The sequence below is a fragment of the Acromyrmex echinatior genome, chromosome 8, assembly GCF_024713525.1.
Source record: "Acromyrmex echinatior isolate Ae372 chromosome 8, ASM2471352v2, whole genome shotgun sequence".
Classification (NCBI taxonomy): Eukaryota; Metazoa; Arthropoda; class Insecta; order Hymenoptera; family Formicidae; genus Acromyrmex; species Acromyrmex echinatior.
This window is the reverse complement of record NC_141859.1, coordinates 10,287,960-10,308,464: the sequence shown is the minus strand read 5'-3', so window position 1 is coordinate 10,308,464 and position 20,505 is coordinate 10,287,960. Positions and strand designations below refer to the sequence as shown.

The 20,505-nt window shown below is 32.8% G+C and overlaps 4 protein-coding genes across 8 annotated transcripts; 2 read left to right on the top strand and 2 right to left on the bottom strand.

Moving 5' to 3' along the window:
• Positions 1-1,116: 1,116 nt before the first annotated feature.
• LOC105153777 (A disintegrin and metalloproteinase with thrombospondin motifs like) lies at positions 1,117-7,665 on the top strand. Of its 3 annotated transcripts, XM_087408471.1 has the most exons (16): positions 1,119-1,637; positions 1,742-1,802; positions 1,999-2,216; positions 2,322-2,411; positions 2,516-2,702; positions 2,813-2,906; positions 3,014-3,143; positions 4,273-4,421; positions 4,865-4,917; positions 5,031-5,157; positions 5,247-5,351; positions 5,423-5,569; positions 5,644-5,770; positions 5,874-5,981; positions 6,601-6,803; positions 7,079-7,665. In XM_087408471.1, the coding sequence occupies exons 1-15, from the start codon at positions 1,578-1,580 to the stop codon at positions 6,778-6,780; spliced, it is 1,836 nt and encodes a 611-aa protein (XP_087264597.1). In that variant the 5' UTR covers positions 1,119-1,577; the 3' UTR covers positions 6,781-6,803; positions 7,079-7,665. The 3 variants fall into 3 exon arrangements, with proteins under 3 accessions (XP_087264596.1, XP_087264597.1, XP_011067120.2); XM_087408470.1 differs by having other exon boundaries at positions 1,117-1,637; positions 6,601-7,665; XM_011068818.2 differs by lacking the exon at positions 5,247-5,351 and having other exon boundaries at positions 1,121-1,637; positions 6,601-7,665.
• A 23-nt stretch (positions 7,666-7,688) lies between these two features.
• On the bottom strand, positions 7,689-9,276 carry LOC105153770 (homologous-pairing protein 2 homolog). 3 transcript variants are annotated; one of them, XM_011068809.2, is made up of 3 exons: positions 9,033-9,276; positions 8,485-8,660; positions 7,689-8,414 (listed from the first exon to the last, which is right to left on the bottom strand). In XM_011068809.2, exons 2-3 carry the CDS (start codon positions 8,635-8,637, stop codon positions 7,965-7,967), a joined length of 603 nt encoding a protein of 200 aa, XP_011067111.1. In that variant the 5' UTR covers positions 8,638-8,660; positions 9,033-9,276; the 3' UTR covers positions 7,689-7,964. The 3 variants fall into 3 exon arrangements, with proteins under 3 accessions (XP_011067111.1, XP_011067113.1, XP_011067112.1); XM_011068811.2 differs by lacking the exon at positions 9,033-9,276 and adding an exon at positions 8,793-9,026; XM_011068810.2 differs by lacking the exon at positions 9,033-9,276 and adding an exon at positions 8,889-9,026.
• An 835-nt stretch (positions 9,277-10,111) lies between these two features.
• Positions 10,112-12,174, top strand: ND-39 (NADH:ubiquinone oxidoreductase subunit 39). The gene is made up of 7 exons (XM_011068812.2): positions 10,112-10,235; positions 10,417-10,625; positions 10,746-11,039; positions 11,115-11,281; positions 11,354-11,485; positions 11,563-11,752; positions 11,855-12,174. The coding sequence occupies exons 1-7, from the start codon at positions 10,166-10,168 to the stop codon at positions 12,035-12,037; spliced, it is 1,245 nt and encodes a 414-aa protein (XP_011067114.1). The 5' UTR covers positions 10,112-10,165; the 3' UTR covers positions 12,038-12,174.
• A 165-nt stretch (positions 12,175-12,339) lies between these two features.
• LOC105153772 (uncharacterized) lies at positions 12,340-20,010 on the bottom strand. Its single transcript, XM_011068813.2, has 3 exons — positions 18,870-20,010; positions 17,802-17,924; positions 12,340-17,418 (listed from the first exon to the last, which is right to left on the bottom strand). The coding sequence occupies exons 1-3, from the start codon at positions 18,885-18,887 to the stop codon at positions 16,354-16,356; spliced, it is 1,206 nt and encodes a 401-aa protein (XP_011067115.1). The 5' UTR covers positions 18,888-20,010; the 3' UTR covers positions 12,340-16,353.
• Between the last annotated feature and the right edge of the window lie 495 nt (positions 20,011-20,505).

The following is a 20,505-nucleotide window of genomic DNA, read 5'->3' as shown; positions in this document are numbered from 1 at the left end:
ATATTTCGTACATTTTAATTTGAAAAAAAGATGATTAATAAATTTCAATTGAAAAATATTTTGTAGGCAACTATACTGTAACTTTCCAACTTGCGAATTAAAAGTTATTGTTATTATGAATATTTATTTATTTAATTAAAGACAATAGTATTTATGTTAAAAATCACATTAAAATCTGAAAAATAGATACATAAAAGAATGCAATCTGAGTTTTCTTCAAATGTATAATTGATAATAGATAATAGATACATGGAAAGAAACTAAATGATTTTATTAGAGCTTTATTAAAAAAAGATTAGATAAAGACTGGAGTAAAGTAGTGATTTTAGAAAAACACGAAAACGATTCATATGTAAGTGAAAATCAAATAACATTATAATTCTCGAAACATTTCAGTTGCAACAACAGTAGTCATTAAGATTTCTAATAAGATAGAGCTGCAGATGATTGATTGATTCTGAACGTCGCTATGTTTCATGTAACGTGCTGCTTATGCACATAATATTTTTTATTCAGCATTTGTTAATTGTCGTATCTGCAATCGGCGCGGATCTGCAATGAAGTGATATATGTGAATGTACCTCACGCATTATAGATGCATATCAAAGTTCATAAGCATGTGATAAATGGTTTGTTTCCCAGTCGATTCGATGTCGATTCCATTATCAATTCTGATTGAACAAACAGACGCAAAAATATTTCAAATGTCAATAAACGAAGCTGGAAAAATTTAGAAAAGCGTCCTTCGAGAAAAAAATAATTATTTATGTAAGACAAGATACTTTGTATCTTGGACAAGTATACATAAACCAGATGTGGATCAACGTTCCGATATCACGATGTCTTGACGCAATTAGTGTATTATCTTTTTCTTCTGTTCCTTTTCTTTCTTTTTCTCGAGGAGAATTACACGATTATCTTATTTATTAATATCTTTTTGAAAATAAAAATGTTTAGCGTAAATGAATTCCCTATACCTGTTTATTCTTCAAGTACCTTAACGATTCTACTCAATTAGTTAATCAATTAATTCATTATTTTATTCTTTAATCAATTTGACTTCCTTCGTTTTATCTTTTTATTTTTTATTATTCTTTCTCATAAATTTTTATTTCCTTTCTCATAAACAAATAGTTTAAGTGTAATATATTTTTATTTAAAAATGCGAACACAATTGGAGCAAAAAATTTGAGCAGTAAACAATCCCCCAATTTGATCATCGACAGAACATTTAATTCATCATCAGGTTTTCGTATGTTGTCACACACAAGAATTATGAATTTGTATAATTCTTTCTTCATTATCGTGTTCGCGCGCAAATCATTCGTTATATGTACAAGTGTTTTTCCGTTTAATCGCGAGCATAGATCAAATATCGATCAGTTAATTTATGTGAACTATTTACGTGAAATAGCCTTTTTTGTATTCGGGCTCTCTCGCTGGAAGATCGAAATATTCATGAATATCGAGACAACGAGAGAGATCGCAGCTTTATATTATTTGATGCCGAACAGTTCATTTCGTTTCGGAAATTACGAGAAATTCGAAGATCACCTTTCGCTAAGATATTATAAAGAATGTTCCGTGCGATATTTCTATTATGCCTGGCTGGAATATCGTTTTCACGATGCAAACAGGTAACGTTTAGAATAAGTACAAACGCCTAATTCAGTTATCGTTTTATCCGCATAAAAGAAAACTGCGAAGCTATAGAATGTTAGAAAAAAGGACATATTTTCAGCTTCACGAGTACATGACGCTGAACGAAGTGATGTCCATTTTTAACAAGCCACATCATCTTGGTGAGTGACAAGGTTTCTTTTTACAGAAAGATCCTTTTATTTTCATAGTACTTTTTCTTAAAAATTATACAAATTTTTCTTAGATCAATAATACTTAATTAATAATATTATTATTGCAATTATAACTTATTACAAAATAATAGCATTAAATTATATGTATATAGTTCGTATATTCTCAATTTATATTAACTTTCAGTACCTGAATATGAAGTGGTGCCTGTATTGCATCGCATATCGAAGAACGAGGAAATGAAAGAAAATATAAATGAACTCAAGATAAAGGTTTTCAACGATGACATCAACTTATACTTGAATCCCACGGAAGGAATCCTTGCTAGTAAGAATACACCCGTATGGACCGTTTCATCTAATCCAGAAGCACCCGAAGGATTGCAATACAAACAAGTACCCAAGGTATGTGTCTTTCAACTCTTATATCTTTACAATAGTAAAAAAAAAAATACTATATGCGAGATGGATTTATGAAAAAATGTCTTTCTTATTATTACTTTCTCGTAGGCTATGGATTCTGTAGGAGTCATTCTTCAAGACGTACGCACTTCGAGTTCAGTTTTGCTAACTCCTACTCCTGACGGTCAAGTTCATTTGGTAAGGATTCCAATTGCATCTCAAAGTTGCGATCGAAATCAAATAATTTTTCTTTTTTTTAATATACATATGAATGTAAATCAATAACGCTTTTCTTTCTGTAGAACGGAGTGCTTAACAATACATACGTCATCAAATCTCTGCCGCGACGAATATTAGATCATGTTCTTTACGGAGAACGCAAACTCTTTGACCTGCTTCATGAGAAGAATGTGACGAACAACGATAACCTGGCTTACACGCATCATCACGTAGTGTACAAAATGCCTTCATCAGATCAGAAAGATTTTAGTAAGCTATTTGAATACTTACATAAAAATTTCACGTATGCATTCCCTTTTAGATTCACTCAAATTTCAGTTCGGGCAGATTTCTTATTCAATACTCTTGTGGTTCTTCAGAAATTACAGATCCTGAGGACCAAGAAGTGAAACGCAATGTTCCGGACATCATTTATCCAGAATTTTTAGTAGTAGCAGATTACAGTATATATCAGTAAGTGAAATATATGCTGCTAATTATATAACAAATAATCATAAATTTTATAATAAATATACATTATTATTTTTTTTATAAAATATTAATTTTTCTATTTATTGCAGATTACTTGGCGGAAATATCGAGCAAGCCATAAGATACCTCGTTTCGTTTTGGAACGGAGTCGATTTGAGATATCGTTTGCTAACTACGCCGAAAATTCGGCTTAATATCGCAGGAATAATCATAAGCGTTGTAAGTTTTAGCTTAATATTCGAATAGGAGAGACTGGGGCTGATTCAGCTGGTTGTCATACGAGGTTGATTATCAAAATGCTTATAACTCAAACAGAATGTGGCAGAAAAATTTTTTTTTTTACTGTACATTGCTGATATAATATTAATTTGTTATGTAAAATGATTTGCGCTACAAGCATTGTATATATTATTTATAACGATTTTTAAGAAAATGAAGTTGATGAGTAAATTTTTCTTATCACCTATTTTATTGTCTGACAAGTCTTTGGGATTATTAATTGCAATATCCTTATATTCATAGAAAATGACATATCTTAGAAGATCTGTGTTACAATTAATTAATCATTATCGTGATAAAGTTTGTAAATACAATCTCTTTTATTAAAAATGGCTATGTAGAATAGATTGATCAAAATAAGACGAAATTAGTTTAAATAATTAATTTTAATATCTTTAAAAAATACATTTTTAGAGAATATACTTATAGATATATTATAGACATATATGTTTTTTTATTTTTCATATAGAGACTACAGTACAAAAAACAAATTAGTATTTTATAATTAAAATAACTATTTTATTTGAATTAATACTATAATTACTATTATTTCTCAAAATATAGAACTGATATTAAAATAAAAATTGTATTTTTTATATGTGTTGTCCATAACAAATATGCTACTGCCAATCCTAGAACATGTAACAATCAATCCAGAATAGGAGTTAATTGTCACATTTTCGCAGCCTCATTTAAAATTAAATAACTTATTTTTACGATATAATGAATTCACGAATAATATTTTTTTTAATACCTAAAGGATAAGTACATTATAACGTAAATATATTATAACGTGCATAATATTTCAAAATCAGGCATGTACTTTTTTCTAAAAATCACTAATTCAAAAACTCTGACAATTGGCTCCTGTCTCCCCTACATTCAAATCCTTCATTATATTCAAATACACGTGTATCACATATAAATATCTTTTAATTATTTTACATCAAAATTTAAAAGAAGACAATTTCTGAGTTAAATAATATTTATAACATGTTTGATATATATATATATATATATATATATATATATATATTATATATTATTTTTAATGTCATTTATATTTTAGGACAAGGATGCAACTCCATATTTAGAAAACAATCGTTTCGAAGTTTCATCCCTAGATGCGGATCGTGCTCTACGCAACATGGGAGATTACTTCTATCGCGAGAGTAGATTCCCAACAGATTTTTACGACATAGCGATCGCTATGACAAAGTAAGTACCTGTCCAGCAAACGAGAATGGATTAAAATGGATTGAAATGTTTTTCTATTCAAATGTATATTTTAAATAGCGAATACTTTTTTTTGAATTTAATTGAATTTAATTGGATTCAATTAGATTCAATTGGATGCAATTGGATTGAAAAACCGCATTTCCTATTCAAAATTTTGAATTGAATAGTATTTACAATTTGTGTTTTGTGTGTGTATGTGTGTTGTTGTTGTATTGTTGTTGCACAGAAAAAGCTAATATTATTTTTAGATTGAAAGATATCAAGATATGCAATTCCTATAAATGAATAAAAATGCATTCAGGATTGAAAAGCATTCATTTTAACATTCGTGAATCAATATTTCTGAAAATCTGAATCCATTTCAATTCATTTCAATCCACTCTCTTGAACAAAAAAAATAATACAATCCGATATAATTTCAGTCTAGATTTGTGCAATATGATTACTGATGACTATTGCGAGCCATCGACTTTGGGTAAGTCTGCCAAGATAACGTATTATATGACAAATGCGGCTCTTTCCGTATTTCTTGTATTATTAATTATCCTTTGCAAAAATATAAAATAATGATAAATTTTGCGGCTGCAGGTTACGCATACGTAGCCGGTGCATGCAACAGAAACAAAACAAAACAATCATCCGAAGCCGTAGGAATGATTGAAGATAATGGTGGATTTTCCGGTATCATCGTAACTGCTCATGAAGTCGGTCATCTGTAAGTTAATATATTTGCATGCATTTTATAATTTTTTCTGTCGTCGTAGAAAGAAGCTCGTAAAAAATTGTATTTTTAATTTTTGTCAGAAAGAAGATTCTATACGATCTAAACGAGAAACACATGAATTATAGCTTCTGTGTCATTAAAAATAGTATAAATATAAGGAAGAAAAAGATACACAATATTTCACGGTATAAAATTAGAAATTATTCAATTTTCAATTTGGAAGTTCGATAATAAAAAGATTTTTTTTACATTGCAGGATAGGGGCACGTCACGATGGCAATCCGAAGGGCGCCAGAGATTGTCCAGCTAATGATGGTTTCATCATGACCAGCGGACTGATGTTGGATGAGAATGGCTTCGAATGGTCGCCGTGCACCATAAATGCCTTCTATAATTTCATCAAGTACATATGACACGAACGTAAGAGCATATTTCTTTTAAATAAAATATATTAATTTAAGAATTTATTTATTTTAGCCAGGATAGAGCAAAGTGTCTTTACAACGAGCCCATAATGGGTGAACCTGTGACGCGTATTTTGCCCGGGACTTTGATGTCCTTGGATGATCAGTGTAATAAGGTCTTCGGAACAGCGGCGTGTAATGTAAGCTAACATACATATAATTTCGATATATATAAAATATAAAAAAATCAACTTTACTATGAAAAAATTTTGAGAACATTTATAATGCACATTTTCTTTATAGAAAGACACCACAGCTTGTATTCGTTTGGACTGTGAATATCCTGGAATTGAGGGCTACTGCAGAGCGACTGCACCAGCAGCGGAAGGTTCTTCTTGTGGTGACGGCTTGGTGAATTTTGTTATCTTTATTTTATTTTGAACACTGAATTTCCCAACGAGAGTCCCAGCAAACGAGAATGGATTGAATTTTTTTTCTATCCGAATGCGTATTTTATATATATATATATATATATATATATATATATATATATATATATATATATATAAATAGCGAATACTTTTTTTGGATTTAATTGGATTCAATTGGATTCAATTAGATTCAATTGGATGCAATTGGATTGAAAAACTTTCCTATTCAAAATTTTGAATTGAACAGAATTCACAATAGTGTTTTTACACAGAAAAAGCTAATATTATTTTTAGATTGAAAGGCATAGAGATATGCTCCATGCAATTCCTATAAATGAATAAAAATGCATTCAGGATTGTAAAGCATTCATTTTAACATTCGTGAATCAATATTTCTAAAAATCTGAATCCATTTCAATTTATTTCAATCCATTCTCGTTTGTTAGGTTCTTAAAAAATAGCTATTATTATTAATAATGTAAAAATAAGATTGTAAGAAATATTTACTGTACAAATTATAGTTCCTGACATTATTATTAACTAATTATGATATATATTAGCGCTATACAGTATAAAGTATTTATCTAATACTTTTCTAGATCTGTCTGAATGGTAAATGTGTACTTGAAGGAATATTAACCAAGGAAAAGGATAATGAAAAGAGAAAATTACTCGAAAAATTCCTACCGAAATTCAATTTTCAAGCGATTAGAAAAATTCCATGGATAAATTTATTGAAATCATTGAAGAACAAATTAAAGAAGAAACTCTTCACATGATAATAAATATAAATGTTGTCGAGGTAAAATCAATTCAATGAAACTATATTTTTATAAGTGCTAATACCATCTGAAATTCATTGAAATTATATTACTAACAAAAATAAACATTTAATCTTTTTTTATTATTAATAATTTTATAATCGTATTTGATTTTTTAATTTTTATCTTTAATTTTTGATATTTGGACTCAATTTTCTGGCACAAGATAAAACTTCATGATAAACAATTAAATATTCTTTTTTAAAGAAATATTCTAATTTATATTCTATATTTAATTATATAATTTATTTTACAGGGAATCATACACGCTGATATGTCTATGCTCTAATTACTGAAACAGGAGTACTATATAAGAACAAAAAGGGGTATTCTTTTAAGAATATATGTTATATCCTGATTGAATTTTTTCAATCCTCTATACACAGCAGTTTATGCTTGTAAATGTAGAGAAAGATACATATACCAAAATACTGTAATATTTCACATACAAAAAATTAAACTATAATCATATTTCCTTTTAGTTATACATAATTAGACAAACAAAAATTTCACTTCTTAATATGTTACAAATTTATCAATAGTGCAGATTTTTTTATATTAGACTCTCAATTATAAATTAAATTTTCAGTGAAATTTAATTTTAAATTGTCAAAATTAAAAGTGTTTTCAATATTTTCATTATCCTATAACCTAAATACAAACTTTAAAATAACTGTGGAAATACAACTAATTGTACTGATACTAATTGTACTGATGGCTTTAATATTAAAATCCATAATCAGAGAAAATATAATAGTATTGAAATACTTTGTGTAATGCAATGCACTGTAAAAAAATATAAACGCACAAAATAAATGTTGATTTGTCTGCTATAATTAAAAATTGTTAAATAATATTGCAGCATATCCTTAGCAACTTAAACTAATTCTATTTAACTCAGCACAAGTGTTTTTACATATAATTTTTGCAATAAACTTATATATTATATATATATACTTTTTTCATACATATATGTAAATAAACTCATATAATACATAAATTATATTAATCATTTTAACACAAAACATTTCACTTATTCATTAAATACAAATATGATTTTACATGTAAGGAACTAAAACAACAAACAAATACTGTATAATAATTACAAAACCTTCGTGAACCAAGATCTTTATCATTGAATATTATACAGTCGTTGAATCGATGCCTATTTCCTCATAAAGCTCATCTTTGTTACCAGGATAACTTTCCAAAATGCAGTCCAGTATTTCAACGCATATCTTTTTTCTTTTTAAATATTCGCGTGAGTATTCATCTAAATTCTCTTGTGCTTTTCGTTTAGATTCTTGCAAATCTTCAGAACCACTTTTTTCCATTAATTTATCCAATTTATGTGTTAACTGCTTTACATTTTCCTGTAGAGCAATTTTTTCTTTTTGAACATCTTCCAGCGTTAAACTTGACTTTAGAGAAGCTAAAAGTGTCTCTTGTTCTTTCACTTCTTTCATGACTTCCTGATATTTAGTTTCAATCTCATTGGCATGACTTTGTAGTTCCTTGTCAATCCTCATTAACTCATCAGTGTCATACCGCGAATCTTGCACAACACAATATATTTTCTGTTTGCCATAAACCTAAGGATAAAATAAAAACATACATATTTTAAATATTCTACTCTTGTAAAAGTTATAAATTTGTTTTTACTTTTTCGAACAATTTTCCTTTTGTCACCAATTCATCCATAGCCTTTTGAATTGCAGTTTTACTGTGTTCATTAAGTAAATTCGCGACTACATCATTCACGCTGTAAGGTCTATTTTGCATTTTCATGTAATTATACACAGCTGTCGTAGTCATGATGGTTGTATCTCTTTAATTAACTGCAATATAACAATATATATCTCATATCATAACACAATTATTAAAGATATCACAAAAGGCTCAATATTTTAAAAACAACTAATTACAATAGATTACATGCGAAATTACAAAAAATAATGCAATATACACACCCACATATAAGTACACATAAATTAGATAGATACAGAAAATCATAAGTACTGTTTACAAATTAGCAAGCAATACATCTAATAATAATAAAAAATTACTGTAATTTTGTTTGTCAATTTGACTTATTTCATTCATTTGTTTACTGCTTTGTAACCACAACATGTACAACAATGCAAAAAACCGGACATTCGTCAGACATTTACTGGCAGAATACTTGCGAAATACATAGTCTCTCCACTTACTCCAAAAAATATTAGTGTCAGTCTTTATATCACACAGAACAGTTTGTCCAAATTATCAAATAGAACGTAATTAAAAAGAAGATAATCAAGGCTGAGTACGCGTCTTTTGGTAACCTCAAAATTTTTCGAAATTACTAAAATAAGATGCGAACTAAATCTAATTCAAATTTCGCGCTTTCCAAGATAACAATAAAATAAAAGATAAACATTAAAAACCTTTCGATAGATCATGGAACGCAGTACAGCGTTTATTTTCGATGAGCTTTGGAACGCGGAGTAATTCATTTGTTTACAGAGTCCTCTATCGGATAGTTTTTGAACTTTTTAGTAATGTACTTTTCCAAAAGAAGTCGCTTATTTTTGCTTGCGTGATTAGGACTGTTTTTTATTGCTGCACTTTCTGAACTGGTACACACAATACAATACGTTTGTTTCACTTCAACTTATTGTATCAGTTCAGAGTACAGCAATAAAAAACGGACCAATTGTGTTCCAGAACTCATCCTAAAGCCTATTCTACAATGTGCTCCTTGTTTCCTGTTTCTTGCTTTTTACTTCTTGCTTTTTCTCCCTTTGCAACCATTTTATCGACAATTGCATTTCTTATTAAGTGTTTCTTGCTTCTTCCGAAGTTCATCAACTTTTATCTTGGGCGACAAAACAAACAATCGGATAAGAAACAAAAAGATGTAAAATATAGCAAAAAGCAGAAAATAGGGAATCGATTCTGTATCTTGAAACGAGATGAAAATTACAAAAGTGAACGAATTTATTAGAATACTAATAATTTCATTGGTCAACATCTAGTAAATTTGCTCGCTTTTAGACAATTAATATAAATTTTAAAGTATTCATTGTGCTATTTGTTTTTACGAAAAACATGGAACGAAAAGAAAAGATAAAGAGATCATTTAACAATTAAGAAATGACATATGACATAACATAAGATTAGAGTAAATTTTTATAATGTGTAATTTTTCCTATTGAGCGGTTTAAATCACTTGATTCATTTCATTTAAGCAATCTTTTGAAAAATTATATATATATATTATATTAATATTAGAGGGTTAACTTTTGTCAATCGACTGCGCGTCAAAGAATTTTAGTCTCACGGCGCATAATCCATCCGTACAATGCACAGTCCATATGGATGGCCGAAAAAGATGGCCGCCTTGATTCCGAGGTATACTCTACAAGCAGCAAGTAAGATTGTCATATTTTTTACATCTTTTATAATATTTAGCTTCTTTCCAAAAATCAAAGTACAATAATGTTTTACATAATTGCCTATAATTCTTTTATATACACGTTGTGCGACAGATAGCGTTTTGTAATTATATAACCAAACAGAATTTATTTTATATTTGTTTTGTGTATATTTCAGGAAAGCAGGCAACATGCATCGCGGCCGTTGCGGTGCAGATAAATCATTACTCATCCCAACCAGAAATCATCAAAGATCCCACTACAGCTTCTTTAAAGAGAGGTACAGGTGGCCGTAGTTCCTTCAATGGAATAGTATGTACGGTGTTTGGCGCAGGTGGATTCGTTGGACGCTATGTGTGCAATCGCCTTGGCAAGATTGGCACTCAGGTACATACAAAATAAAGATAGCTGACAATTTCTATATTGACAGGCAATTTCGATTGCAATATAATAATATAACTGAAACTTAATATAATCAGCTGTTTGATTGTCATGTTTGATTTACAGTTAATAATACCATACAGAGGTGATATGTATGATTGCTTCCGTCTGAAACTCTGTGGAGATTTGGGACAAGTCTTGTTTCATCCGTTTCATCTGCGTGATGATGAATCGATAAGAAAATGTATCAAATACTCCAATGTCGTTATCAATCTAATTGGACGAGATTGGGAAACTAAAAACTTCACTTTTCACGAGGTGCATGTTGAGGGAGCCAGAAGACTCGCTAGACTGTGCAAGGAAGCTAATGTTAAGCACTTTATTCATGTGTCTGCGTTAAATGTGGGTGACGAGGTGGAGGTGAGTTTTAAATCACATTTCTATATTAATTTATGATTTAATAATTTCATGTTTTAATAATATTTCTGTATTAAGTCACATATATTGAAAGGCGGTTCTGAATTTCTTCGTACAAAATGGGAAGGCGAGTGTGCAGTGCAAGAAGAGTTTCCCGAGGTTACAATTATTCGGCCAGCGGATATATGGGGTCAAGAGGATCGATTTTTAAGTTTTTATTCTGGCATATTGAGACATCATTTCAGGTAATTTTGCATAGGAATAAATTTTCTTGTATATTAAAAATTATACTCTTTGACAATGCAATTTGTTTATAGGAGTGTACCGTTATGGGAAAAAGGTGAAAAGACGGAAAAACAACCAGTAGCTGTATATGATGTCTCTGCAGGTATTACGGCTATTGCAAGAGATCCTAGAAATACAGCTGGCAAAACTTATCAGTTTGTTGGGTATGAACGAGTATATTTGTACAAATTTATTGCTATCATAATTGTTTTTGCAAAATGTGAATATTTTGTTTGCATAGGCCGAAACGTTATAAACTGTCTGAATTACTTGACTGGTTCCATCGAATACGGATACGCGATCCAGTCGAGGATGGCTACAAAAGGATGCACTTAAAATACGCTCCACTTTTCCAACTTAAAATTACTTTGAACGAATACTTAAGTCCTGCGTATCCACTCGGAAATTTACAGTGGGAACGTTTCGAAAGGGTATATTTTAATTTTCCTATAAAAGAACGCGTAAACTCTAATAAAATTGGAATTACATGATAAATTAAACAATATTATTAAATTTGGCATTGCGTTTTGCAGGAAGCTATATCTGACGTAGTATCAAATAAATTGCCAACTCTAGAAGATCTTGGCATTGCGCTAACATCGATGGAATCACGAATGCACTGGGAATTAAAACCGTACCGTAAAGATGTTCAATATATGGAGAGTGTTGGCGAGTTCGATCCTATTCCGGACCCACCAACTATTCCAATTCATTAAATGCTTTCTAACAATATGCTAGATTATTATAAATATAGAAAATGAAATATGTACTCTTACTGTTAAATAATACTGTAAAGAGTATGTTGTAAATTAAATACCGCGGTCTCAAATATATGTATTAAATTGTTGAAGTATTTATATTCCATTTCTATTAATTTTGAATGAATATGAGAGAGAGAATCAATTTTTATCGAATCTTCTATTATATAACAATAATTATAACAATGATAAAAAAATCGTCTCCGATGGAAACTTCAAAAACACTTGTGTAATATTTGTGGGAATTATGTAAGACGATATTAATGTTTTATTCCATTTATTATATGACGGGACAGTCTAACAACTACAATGAAAGATTACAGTTTTCAATAATCGTGTCTATTAAACGCTATTTCAAACATTGGTAAAAAATATAAGCTAGGTTGGTCCTCGGTTATTATGCTGACCGAAGGCCAAGCAAATCTTCCATTACGAATGGCAGCGAAACACGCTTTATATTGTGTTTTTATTTTTTTTTTTTTTAATTGTAAGCATAATATAGCATTATCTCGTAATTCTGATTCAGTTCATATATAGCCTCTGGACGCCAATGATTTTTATCTATGAAGCAATATTTTTTTTCACGAACTTGATTATGCTGAAGAACAAAATGTTCTGTTGTATATATTGTTTAAAATTTCCTACTTCATACTTTCTTTTTTTTCTTCGTATTCTCAGGTGTTTACCTGACTTAATAATATCAAGTTAATAGAAAACGTTGGCACAATAAATATTTGTTTTATACAAACTATATATACGACTGTTTACAAATGTAACTCAGAAGCATTTCGTATATCGTGATTTTTTACGAAGTCAAATACCTTGTCTAATTAATAATGCGTCAGTTTCATCGGCCTTGATAAAAACAAATTTTTGCATGCGGTTTCTAATGTGTGAAATGGTAAGCAGTTTCTAAGATAACGCTGACGAGATCGATATCGCAATAATGTCACAAAAAAATTCCACATTAATGGAAATCCTCAAAGTCGTTGATATTATCATCGACTTTTATACGCGTACAAGCGTAAAAAAAAAAGATTTTCATATAGTAATTAATTATTCATCTAAAATGTGTTGAGCATGTGATACACTGTTATCCACTTTCGTCTCGAAATACGTTGTATTCTTATACACGGATTAAAAGGTCTTGATAAAAAAATATCTAAAAAGCACAATCTAATGGTATAACAGTTATTTGAAACAATGAAAAATTTTGTACTAATAAATTGTTTAATAAGATATTTTGTCTTTTTCTTTAAAATTATTTTATTTTTATCAAATCTATTTTGTAAACAGATTACTTCAAAGTTATTTTAAAATTGATATTTTTAATTTTCCAATAAAATGTAAAAGATAGGTCTTCTACGACAAGTCTCCCGCCAATTCCTTTTAAACCGCGTAATATTCTAAGCAGGAGGAATTTTGATATCTCAATTCCTCTTCAATGATCTTGCGCATCAACGCAATTAAATGTGATTACTTAACCACTAGATACTTTCATCTCACATTTCCGAATTATTTAATGATCCCTCAGTCTATACTAATGGGATCATAAAGCAGATGTGACCGTACAGACGCATAGCTCGGATTCCTGGACCCGGAAGTAAAATTGTAGTGGACCTATTTAGCGATAATACTTGCTCTCCAAAATTATATATTTATATATACCTAGCTTTTTCAATATTGTATCTTTATATCAAGATATATCATAATGCGAAATTTTGTCAGTAACTAATATTTAAATTACGATGTATCTATGTGCGTAAAAAAAATCAGGGCCCTCTTATTGTTAGCGGATAAAATTTCATTATATTTTCACCTTTCCTATTTAATGTCCCTAAAAAACGTACGACGTGCTTCACGAAAAATTCGAAGTAAATGCGACAGTGCTGGTCCAGTATACCGGCCAGTTAAAGCTCATATAATGTTTTATTTCCCATGACTCTGCACGCGATCGTGATTTGCGGAATTCACTGTCTCGATTGATTGCGAAAGAAAATACATGTAGGCCTATTATTGTTAGGCATATAGCACTAAACTCGTATTTCTGAGTTTCAATTAAAAAAAAAAAAAACATGCATTTGTTCTGCTTTAGGATGAAACTACAATTAGCGTCAAATGTACATCGCACAAAACAGATGATAATACGGAAGAAAGCTTGAATTAAATCATATATGACAGTGATATAAATAACAGTATAAAAATTCTCTTAATATACAATTAATAATAACTTATATCAATATTTCAGATATATAATAGATGAATGTAATAGAATTATAAATATTCTCGTTTTAAATATACTACCAAGATCGAAGAACAAAAAAATATTTTCGACGCTAGATAAATCGATCTTCTCGATATGTGAGATCACGTTTGTTCACTTTCATATGTGCGAGAGGATATGTATTCATTTGGCATTAATGACTAGCAGTGCTCTTTTCCGCTCATACAACCGTAACAGTGACTTTTCGCGCGAATAAATCTCTCGTTACGCTCGCGAATGTCCATACGTCTCGATTCGATATTATCGAGAATAATAATTACGGATAAATGTTACGGTGACAGAAGCTCCTTTATTGCTATCTTTTTTTTTTTTTAGTTTTTGCATCTCTGTATTCATATCCTTTCAATGGTGATATTTTTCTCGATTAACGATGGAAAATATCACATCGTACAACAATCTATAAAAAGAGCTCTTATTCTCTTTGGATGAGATTTTGTCGCAATGGAACATTGATATACTACTCATCGAAACTGAATTAAAAACAAAAGCTAATGAATTTTTCTGTCCTTTACATTTTCAAGACTACCAATTCGTAGTCCACTCGAGTGATAATTAATTCGGGGAAAAATAGAATTTTTTTTTTAAATTCGAAAGAATCTTTTAATAAACCAGAAAACTAGCCAAAAACTTCATGATTGAATTAATTTTTAAATATTAAAGCAATTAATCTACAATATTAAAAGTTAAAATTAGATAAATTCTATATATATATTTAATCTATCTCGGTTTGATGAGACAAATTTACATCTTGGTATCACGAATCAAAATTTCATCTGCTAATTACAAATTTATAGAGGTCTAATTAAAGTTTGCGACTTGTCGATTACTTCGAATCGCGAGACTCCTTTTTTTAAGATTTTTTTTTTTTAATTTCTCTCAGGTCATAGATCAATTCGTCGATATTCTACGATAATAATATACCCAGAAAAAGATCGAATAGTATTGGACAAGGATTTTTTTTCAATTTTAGACGTGCGTGGCAGCTCGTGATGGCATTTGTCAAGTCACTGGCAAGTGCATCTGCATGTGAAAGTCAGTATCTCTCCGTACTGAGAATAAAATGTTTGTGAGTATATTGTACATTTTGTTGAGTGTTGTTGTTTAAAGCGACATAGAGTTATTTTACCAACCAATCATATCGTATTAAAATCGAATTTCGTTTTTAATTCTCCGATATAAACAGCACCTATTATTCTTTCAAGTTTAAACTGTGGGTTTTAAATCTTTCTTGTTTTAAAGTTGCACGTTGTTTTTTTGTTGTGCATCATTCGAGTGATATCGAACAATAAGGTGGTAAGCGATATCGGACAGCCATTGCCTTCTGACGGCTGTTTTGTTCTAAGAAAGATATGAGGAAAATAGGAAAAAGAAAACATGATATTAGCCGTTCAGAAAGTGAGAAATAAGAAAATGATAATATAAAAGAAAGAATGAGTGAACAATATTCTCATGTTCAAAAAAGTAGGAAATAGATTAAAAGCTATTGAAGCGAGGCAGGAGATAGTATAGAATCATGCACAAATAATAGTGGCACTTACCAAACATGTTTTTTTTTTTTCAAATATTTCTGTTCGATGCCATTCTCCAATTTACAAAAATAAGAAAATGTAATTGTAATGATATTTAAAAAATGTAAAAATTTTGGCTATTTTCACTTTTAGAAAAATACGATAAGAAGTGTTATGGTACAAGAATAACGTTTCATATAATGTACAATATAATTATTTTTGTTGTACTAAAAAAAGGAAACTCGAAGAAATCTAAAATGTCCAATATTATCCGGCCTTCCCCTAATATAATTCGTACGAAACATCTTCTCGCTCAACTTTACTATGAATACTCAGAAGGAAGAGGAAGTCGATTCCATCGAGGAAGATGGCAAAGAAGGAAGATCTCTCGATACAAGCCGTAAGAGCATATAAATTATCGTCGCCTCGAGCATGAAAATCGCGGAATGATAATCGAATAATTGGAAGAGTTGCAAGTACGCTCATCGGAAGAAATTTGTCGAGAACAGGAAGACAATCAGCAGCAGCGCTGAAAAACGGGACACCCCGACGACGCCTGAGCCCAAGTTGTCCTGGATCACGTTATCGTGGCATCGCGCGACGAGGTCGAAGTCGACGACGTTCATGGGCTTGCCGTTGTACTCGAACGGCGAAATGCAATAATTACGGCGTTGAAACTCGACGCTGTTACCGCGGACGAAATCGCTCTCGAGGATGTTGTGCGCCTGGCAATCGCAAGGGAAATGATTATCGATCGCGCTGACCGTATCCACCTCGAGAACGACGTCCTTGGCATGACGCGGTGCCTCCAGCACGTGATTACCGTGGAAACGTAGGATCTCGATGTAGTTTTCGTGGCGCAGATACAAACGCTCGATCAGGTCGATTTTGTTGTTGAGCACATTGAGACGGCCGACGTGAAGGAGACCGGTGAACGCATTCCTCTGCACCACGCCGAGATCGCTCTCTTGGATATAGATCGAGTGGACATGCGACAGACCGCGGAAGGTGTAGGCCTGCAGCCCGAACAGGTCCATGTAACTGAGCTTGAGCTGACCGACGTGCTGGAGGCCGTCGAAGGCGTCCTGCTCGATCGTGCGGATGCCGGACGGGAAGATGAGATTGTTGACATTGGTCAGGCCGGCGAACGCGTGGCTGCGAATCGTCAGCAGTGGATTGTTGCTCAGCAGGATCACGTTGACGTTCGACGTGCCGGCGAACGAGTAGCCCTCGACGTAGCGGATCTTATTGTTCGCCAGCAGCAGCACCGAGACGTTCTGCAACGCGGCGAACGAGAACTTCTCGATGTACGGCAACGGGGTGTGTTGGATCGACAACTCGCGCAGCCGATTCAAACCGCGAAACGCGAACGGTCGTATGGAGGAGATGTTGTTACCGTCCAGGGTGAGCTTACGTAGCACCCGTAGACCCGCAAATGCGTCACCCTTTATCACCGGGAAATTGTTCTTCGTCAGCGACAACTCCTCGACACTCTCCGGCAACTGCTGCGCCGGGATGTCCTCGAGGCCACCTGTATTGCAGAGTACCTGTAACGAAATTGATTGCCGTGTTTTATTTCACAGGAGACACGATCATCTCACGAAGACACGCACGCGAACGCGGCAATCGTTACCAGTTACTACTATTGTGACGTTTATAACAAAATTAACTTTATAACTGATTAACAATATTTTTTAAAATGCCATTTTTCGTTTATCGAAATTTCATTTCTGTTCGGTTGAAAATCTCAAGCGCTCCTTTTAAAGCCCGCGAGAATTTCCGCGAAAATAATGAATATACGCTTCCGCTTGAATTTTTTCTCTCTCTCTCCGTTTTTAGTTCTTATGTGATTATAAAATATTAGAAAGAATTATTGCGCGTATTATTGCGAAATTAAGAAGCATGCGTGTTACAAGACGTTGCTTTCTACCTGTTTCGGAGAAAGGCAAATACATTCTAGTGGACAGTCCCGGCTTTTCGTCGTCGTAATCTCCAAGTCGGAGGTATACGTCAAGTTCACTGCTGCTATGCATAGCAGGTAGTAAATGCAGATCTAGAAAATTAAAATACGCGCAATTATATATAAAGTATGCGAAGAAGTATTCTGTACATTCATTCATATGCTGAACGCATTGTATATACGGAGTGTCTCTAAATTCTCGCATATGAGATACATGATAGTTTATGCTAAAACAAACAACTTTTTCCTTTAGCAAAATTGCGTCCGATGAATAATTTTTGCTCTTATTTCTTAACTTCAATCTGCTCTTCTGCAAAAACTATTTATCGTTTTTAGCATAAAGTATCACATCATGCGGGAATTGCGGGAATTTAGAGACATTCTGTATATCGTTTTAATTTTTTAAATTCAGTAGATTCGAATCTCTCTAAGGAAATCGATAAAATAATCTTTGACAAAATAAGGATGAAAATAGATTAAAGTGACGAATGACAAAACAAGTATAAATAAATATTTTTATTTGTTGCATTTAGAGAGCATTTAGAGAGAAAAAAAAACAAAAATTTGGAAAAGAAGAATATTTGTTAAACATTTTTAAGTCAAATCATATTTAGGCAATAACGTATCGTAAAAACAAAAAAACTCAAAACTATATTTTTTGTAACTTAATTAAGACTGCATGATACGTTGGTTATTAGATTAGTGCGTGTTTGTCAAATATGAAATGGAAGTTGAATCGAAATTGGAGCAAAATTGTTTCGATGAGAATTTGAAAATGTGCTCTTTTTCATTAAAAAAAAAAAAAAAAATGTTTTCGCTCTCCCCTTTCAATCTCCTCTTTTCTAATATTCAAATAAAAAATTCGAGAATCGAAATCCAAATGAAAATAAAAGACTCGCACCAATCCAACATTTATTTATTCAAATATCATGTCAGCAATGCCGGATCGTAAGCCGATCGGGGCATACCAGACACGAACGCATGCAAACGCACGAGACACGGTGCGTATGCACCGCAATCGCATGCCGGGCTGCGTACCTGCGCCCTGCGATACATCAATCCCGGGATTTTTACGGCGCATGCCTCGGCATATCCGGGGTAAGAACGTCACGCGAGGCGATGTGGGCGAGATGCGTGTGTGTATGTGTATGTATATGTGTATATATATATATATATATAATATATTTGTTCTTATATATACAAATATATATAATATATATCTAGGGATGAAACGAGGGCATCGCCGACGGAGAGTGTCACACGACGCGTAACACAACGCACCAACGGCCGCCGGGGTTTTTTTCTCTTCCACCCCCGGAATGCCCACGCGCGAGAACACACACGCACCCCCTCGCGCACGCACCCCCGCGAGCACGCACGCACGCACGTGCGTATCTGCCCGCGCGAGGAGAATCCGCGTTCTACTCGCTCTCTCCTATCTCTTCCTCTCTCGCGCGGAACGTTTCGCGACGGTCGTTCGACGCGCGAGATGCGAGATCGCGATGATAAGGACGCAGACGACGAGGTGGTGAACAACGACGTGAACGACGCGAACGACGTGAACGACGACGAGCGGACGGAGCGAGATTTCAGCATCCGCGCGCGCGGCCGCATTCGCCGGCTGGGCTCGGGGCTTTATTTCTCCTCGATTCACCCTCTCGGCAACTCGGCCCCCTCGCCCTGCAACCCCTTTCTCAACCCCCTGCAGTCGTCCAAAGACTCGAGCGCACTGCGCAAGCCCATAATTATTCTCCCCGCGCGCGTATCGAGGAATGAAGCTTATTAGCGGGACGTAACTGTGTTTCTCTCCATCTATCCTTTTCCTTCCCATCCTCCCTGTTTTTCTTCCCTTTCCTATCTTTCTCCATTGCGCTGCCTCCGCAATCCCTGTTTCGAGAACCCAAAATTACGCTGCGAGGGCCATGCAAGTCGTTTCGTCATTTAGGAGGCTTCACTCGACGTACATACCTGATGCATTCGGAGGATTCGATTTAAGGCTCACTCCTCTTTCCCCATTCTCTTCATTGTTACCTCATTGTTGTCTTATTTCTTGTAGTTTCGCGAAATCGCTTTCAATCGTTTGCATGCGTTCTTATTTGCTTATTTACTTAATTCTAGATCAATCACACCGCGAATGTTCGTATTTTATTTCCTTCGCTCTATTCGGATCAACAATTCCATTACAATGATATAATAATTATATTATTAAAATTTTATTCTCTCTCGCTCGTCAGGCTTTTTAAAAGTAATACGTAAGAAAAATATATAAACGTTTGAAAAATAATGGTGTATACTGTTAACTCGCGATTTCCGGAAATCCAGATAACCAAGTGTGTCTCAGCAAAATCGTGCAAATCTGTAATTGCTTATGACGTTTACACGCCAAAGTTATTATAGTATTGACGTCATAAAACTAGCCAATTATAGCTATTTCTCTGAAGAATGAAATGGACTGTGATTGGCCAGTTTCATAACATTGATATTACAATTTTGGCGTAAATCTAATCGTACAAAATGTTATCTACAATCTGGCAACTTGCCATACATTTGTCTTCAACGATTATGAATCTACTGATATTAGCAACAATGTATTGCACAATAGTTTAATGGCAAGATAGCAGCATCAAAGTTAGTTTGCGTTATCAGCAATACGATAACATTGTATAAAGCTGTA

Coding starts and splice junctions, on each gene's coding strand:
- LOC105153772 (XM_011068813.2), bottom strand. Junction 17,419..17,801: donor TTTGCCTTTCTCCGAAACAG/GTAGAAAGCAAC, acceptor ATTTCGTTACAG/GTACTCTGCAATACAGGTGG.
- ND-39 (XM_011068812.2), top strand. CDS start 10,166: ATGCACAGTCCATATGGATGGCCGAAAAAGATGGCCGCCTTGATTCCG. Junction 10,626..10,745: donor TTGGCAAGATTGGCACTCAG/GTACATACAAAA, acceptor TTTGATTTACAG/TTAATAATACCATACAGAGG. Junction 11,486..11,562: donor AAAACTTATCAGTTTGTTGG/GTATGAACGAGT, acceptor TTGTTTGCATAG/GCCGAAACGTTATAAACTGT.
- LOC105153777 (XM_087408470.1), top strand. CDS start 1,578: ATGTTCCGTGCGATATTTCTATTATGCCTGGCTGGAATATCGTTTTCA. Junction 4,918..5,030: donor TTGCGAGCCATCGACTTTGG/GTAAGTCTGCCA, acceptor TTGCGGCTGCAG/GTTACGCATACGTAGCCGGT. Junction 5,352..5,422: donor AAGATACACAATATTTCACG/GTATAAAATTAG, acceptor TTTACATTGCAG/GATAGGGGCACGTCACGATG.
- LOC105153770 (XM_011068809.2), bottom strand. CDS start 8,637: ATGACTACGACAGCTGTGTATAATTACATGAAAATGCAAAATAGACCT. Junction 8,415..8,484: donor AAGGAAAATTGTTCGAAAAA/GTAAAAACAAAT, acceptor TTTTATCCTTAG/GTTTATGGCAAACAGAAAAT.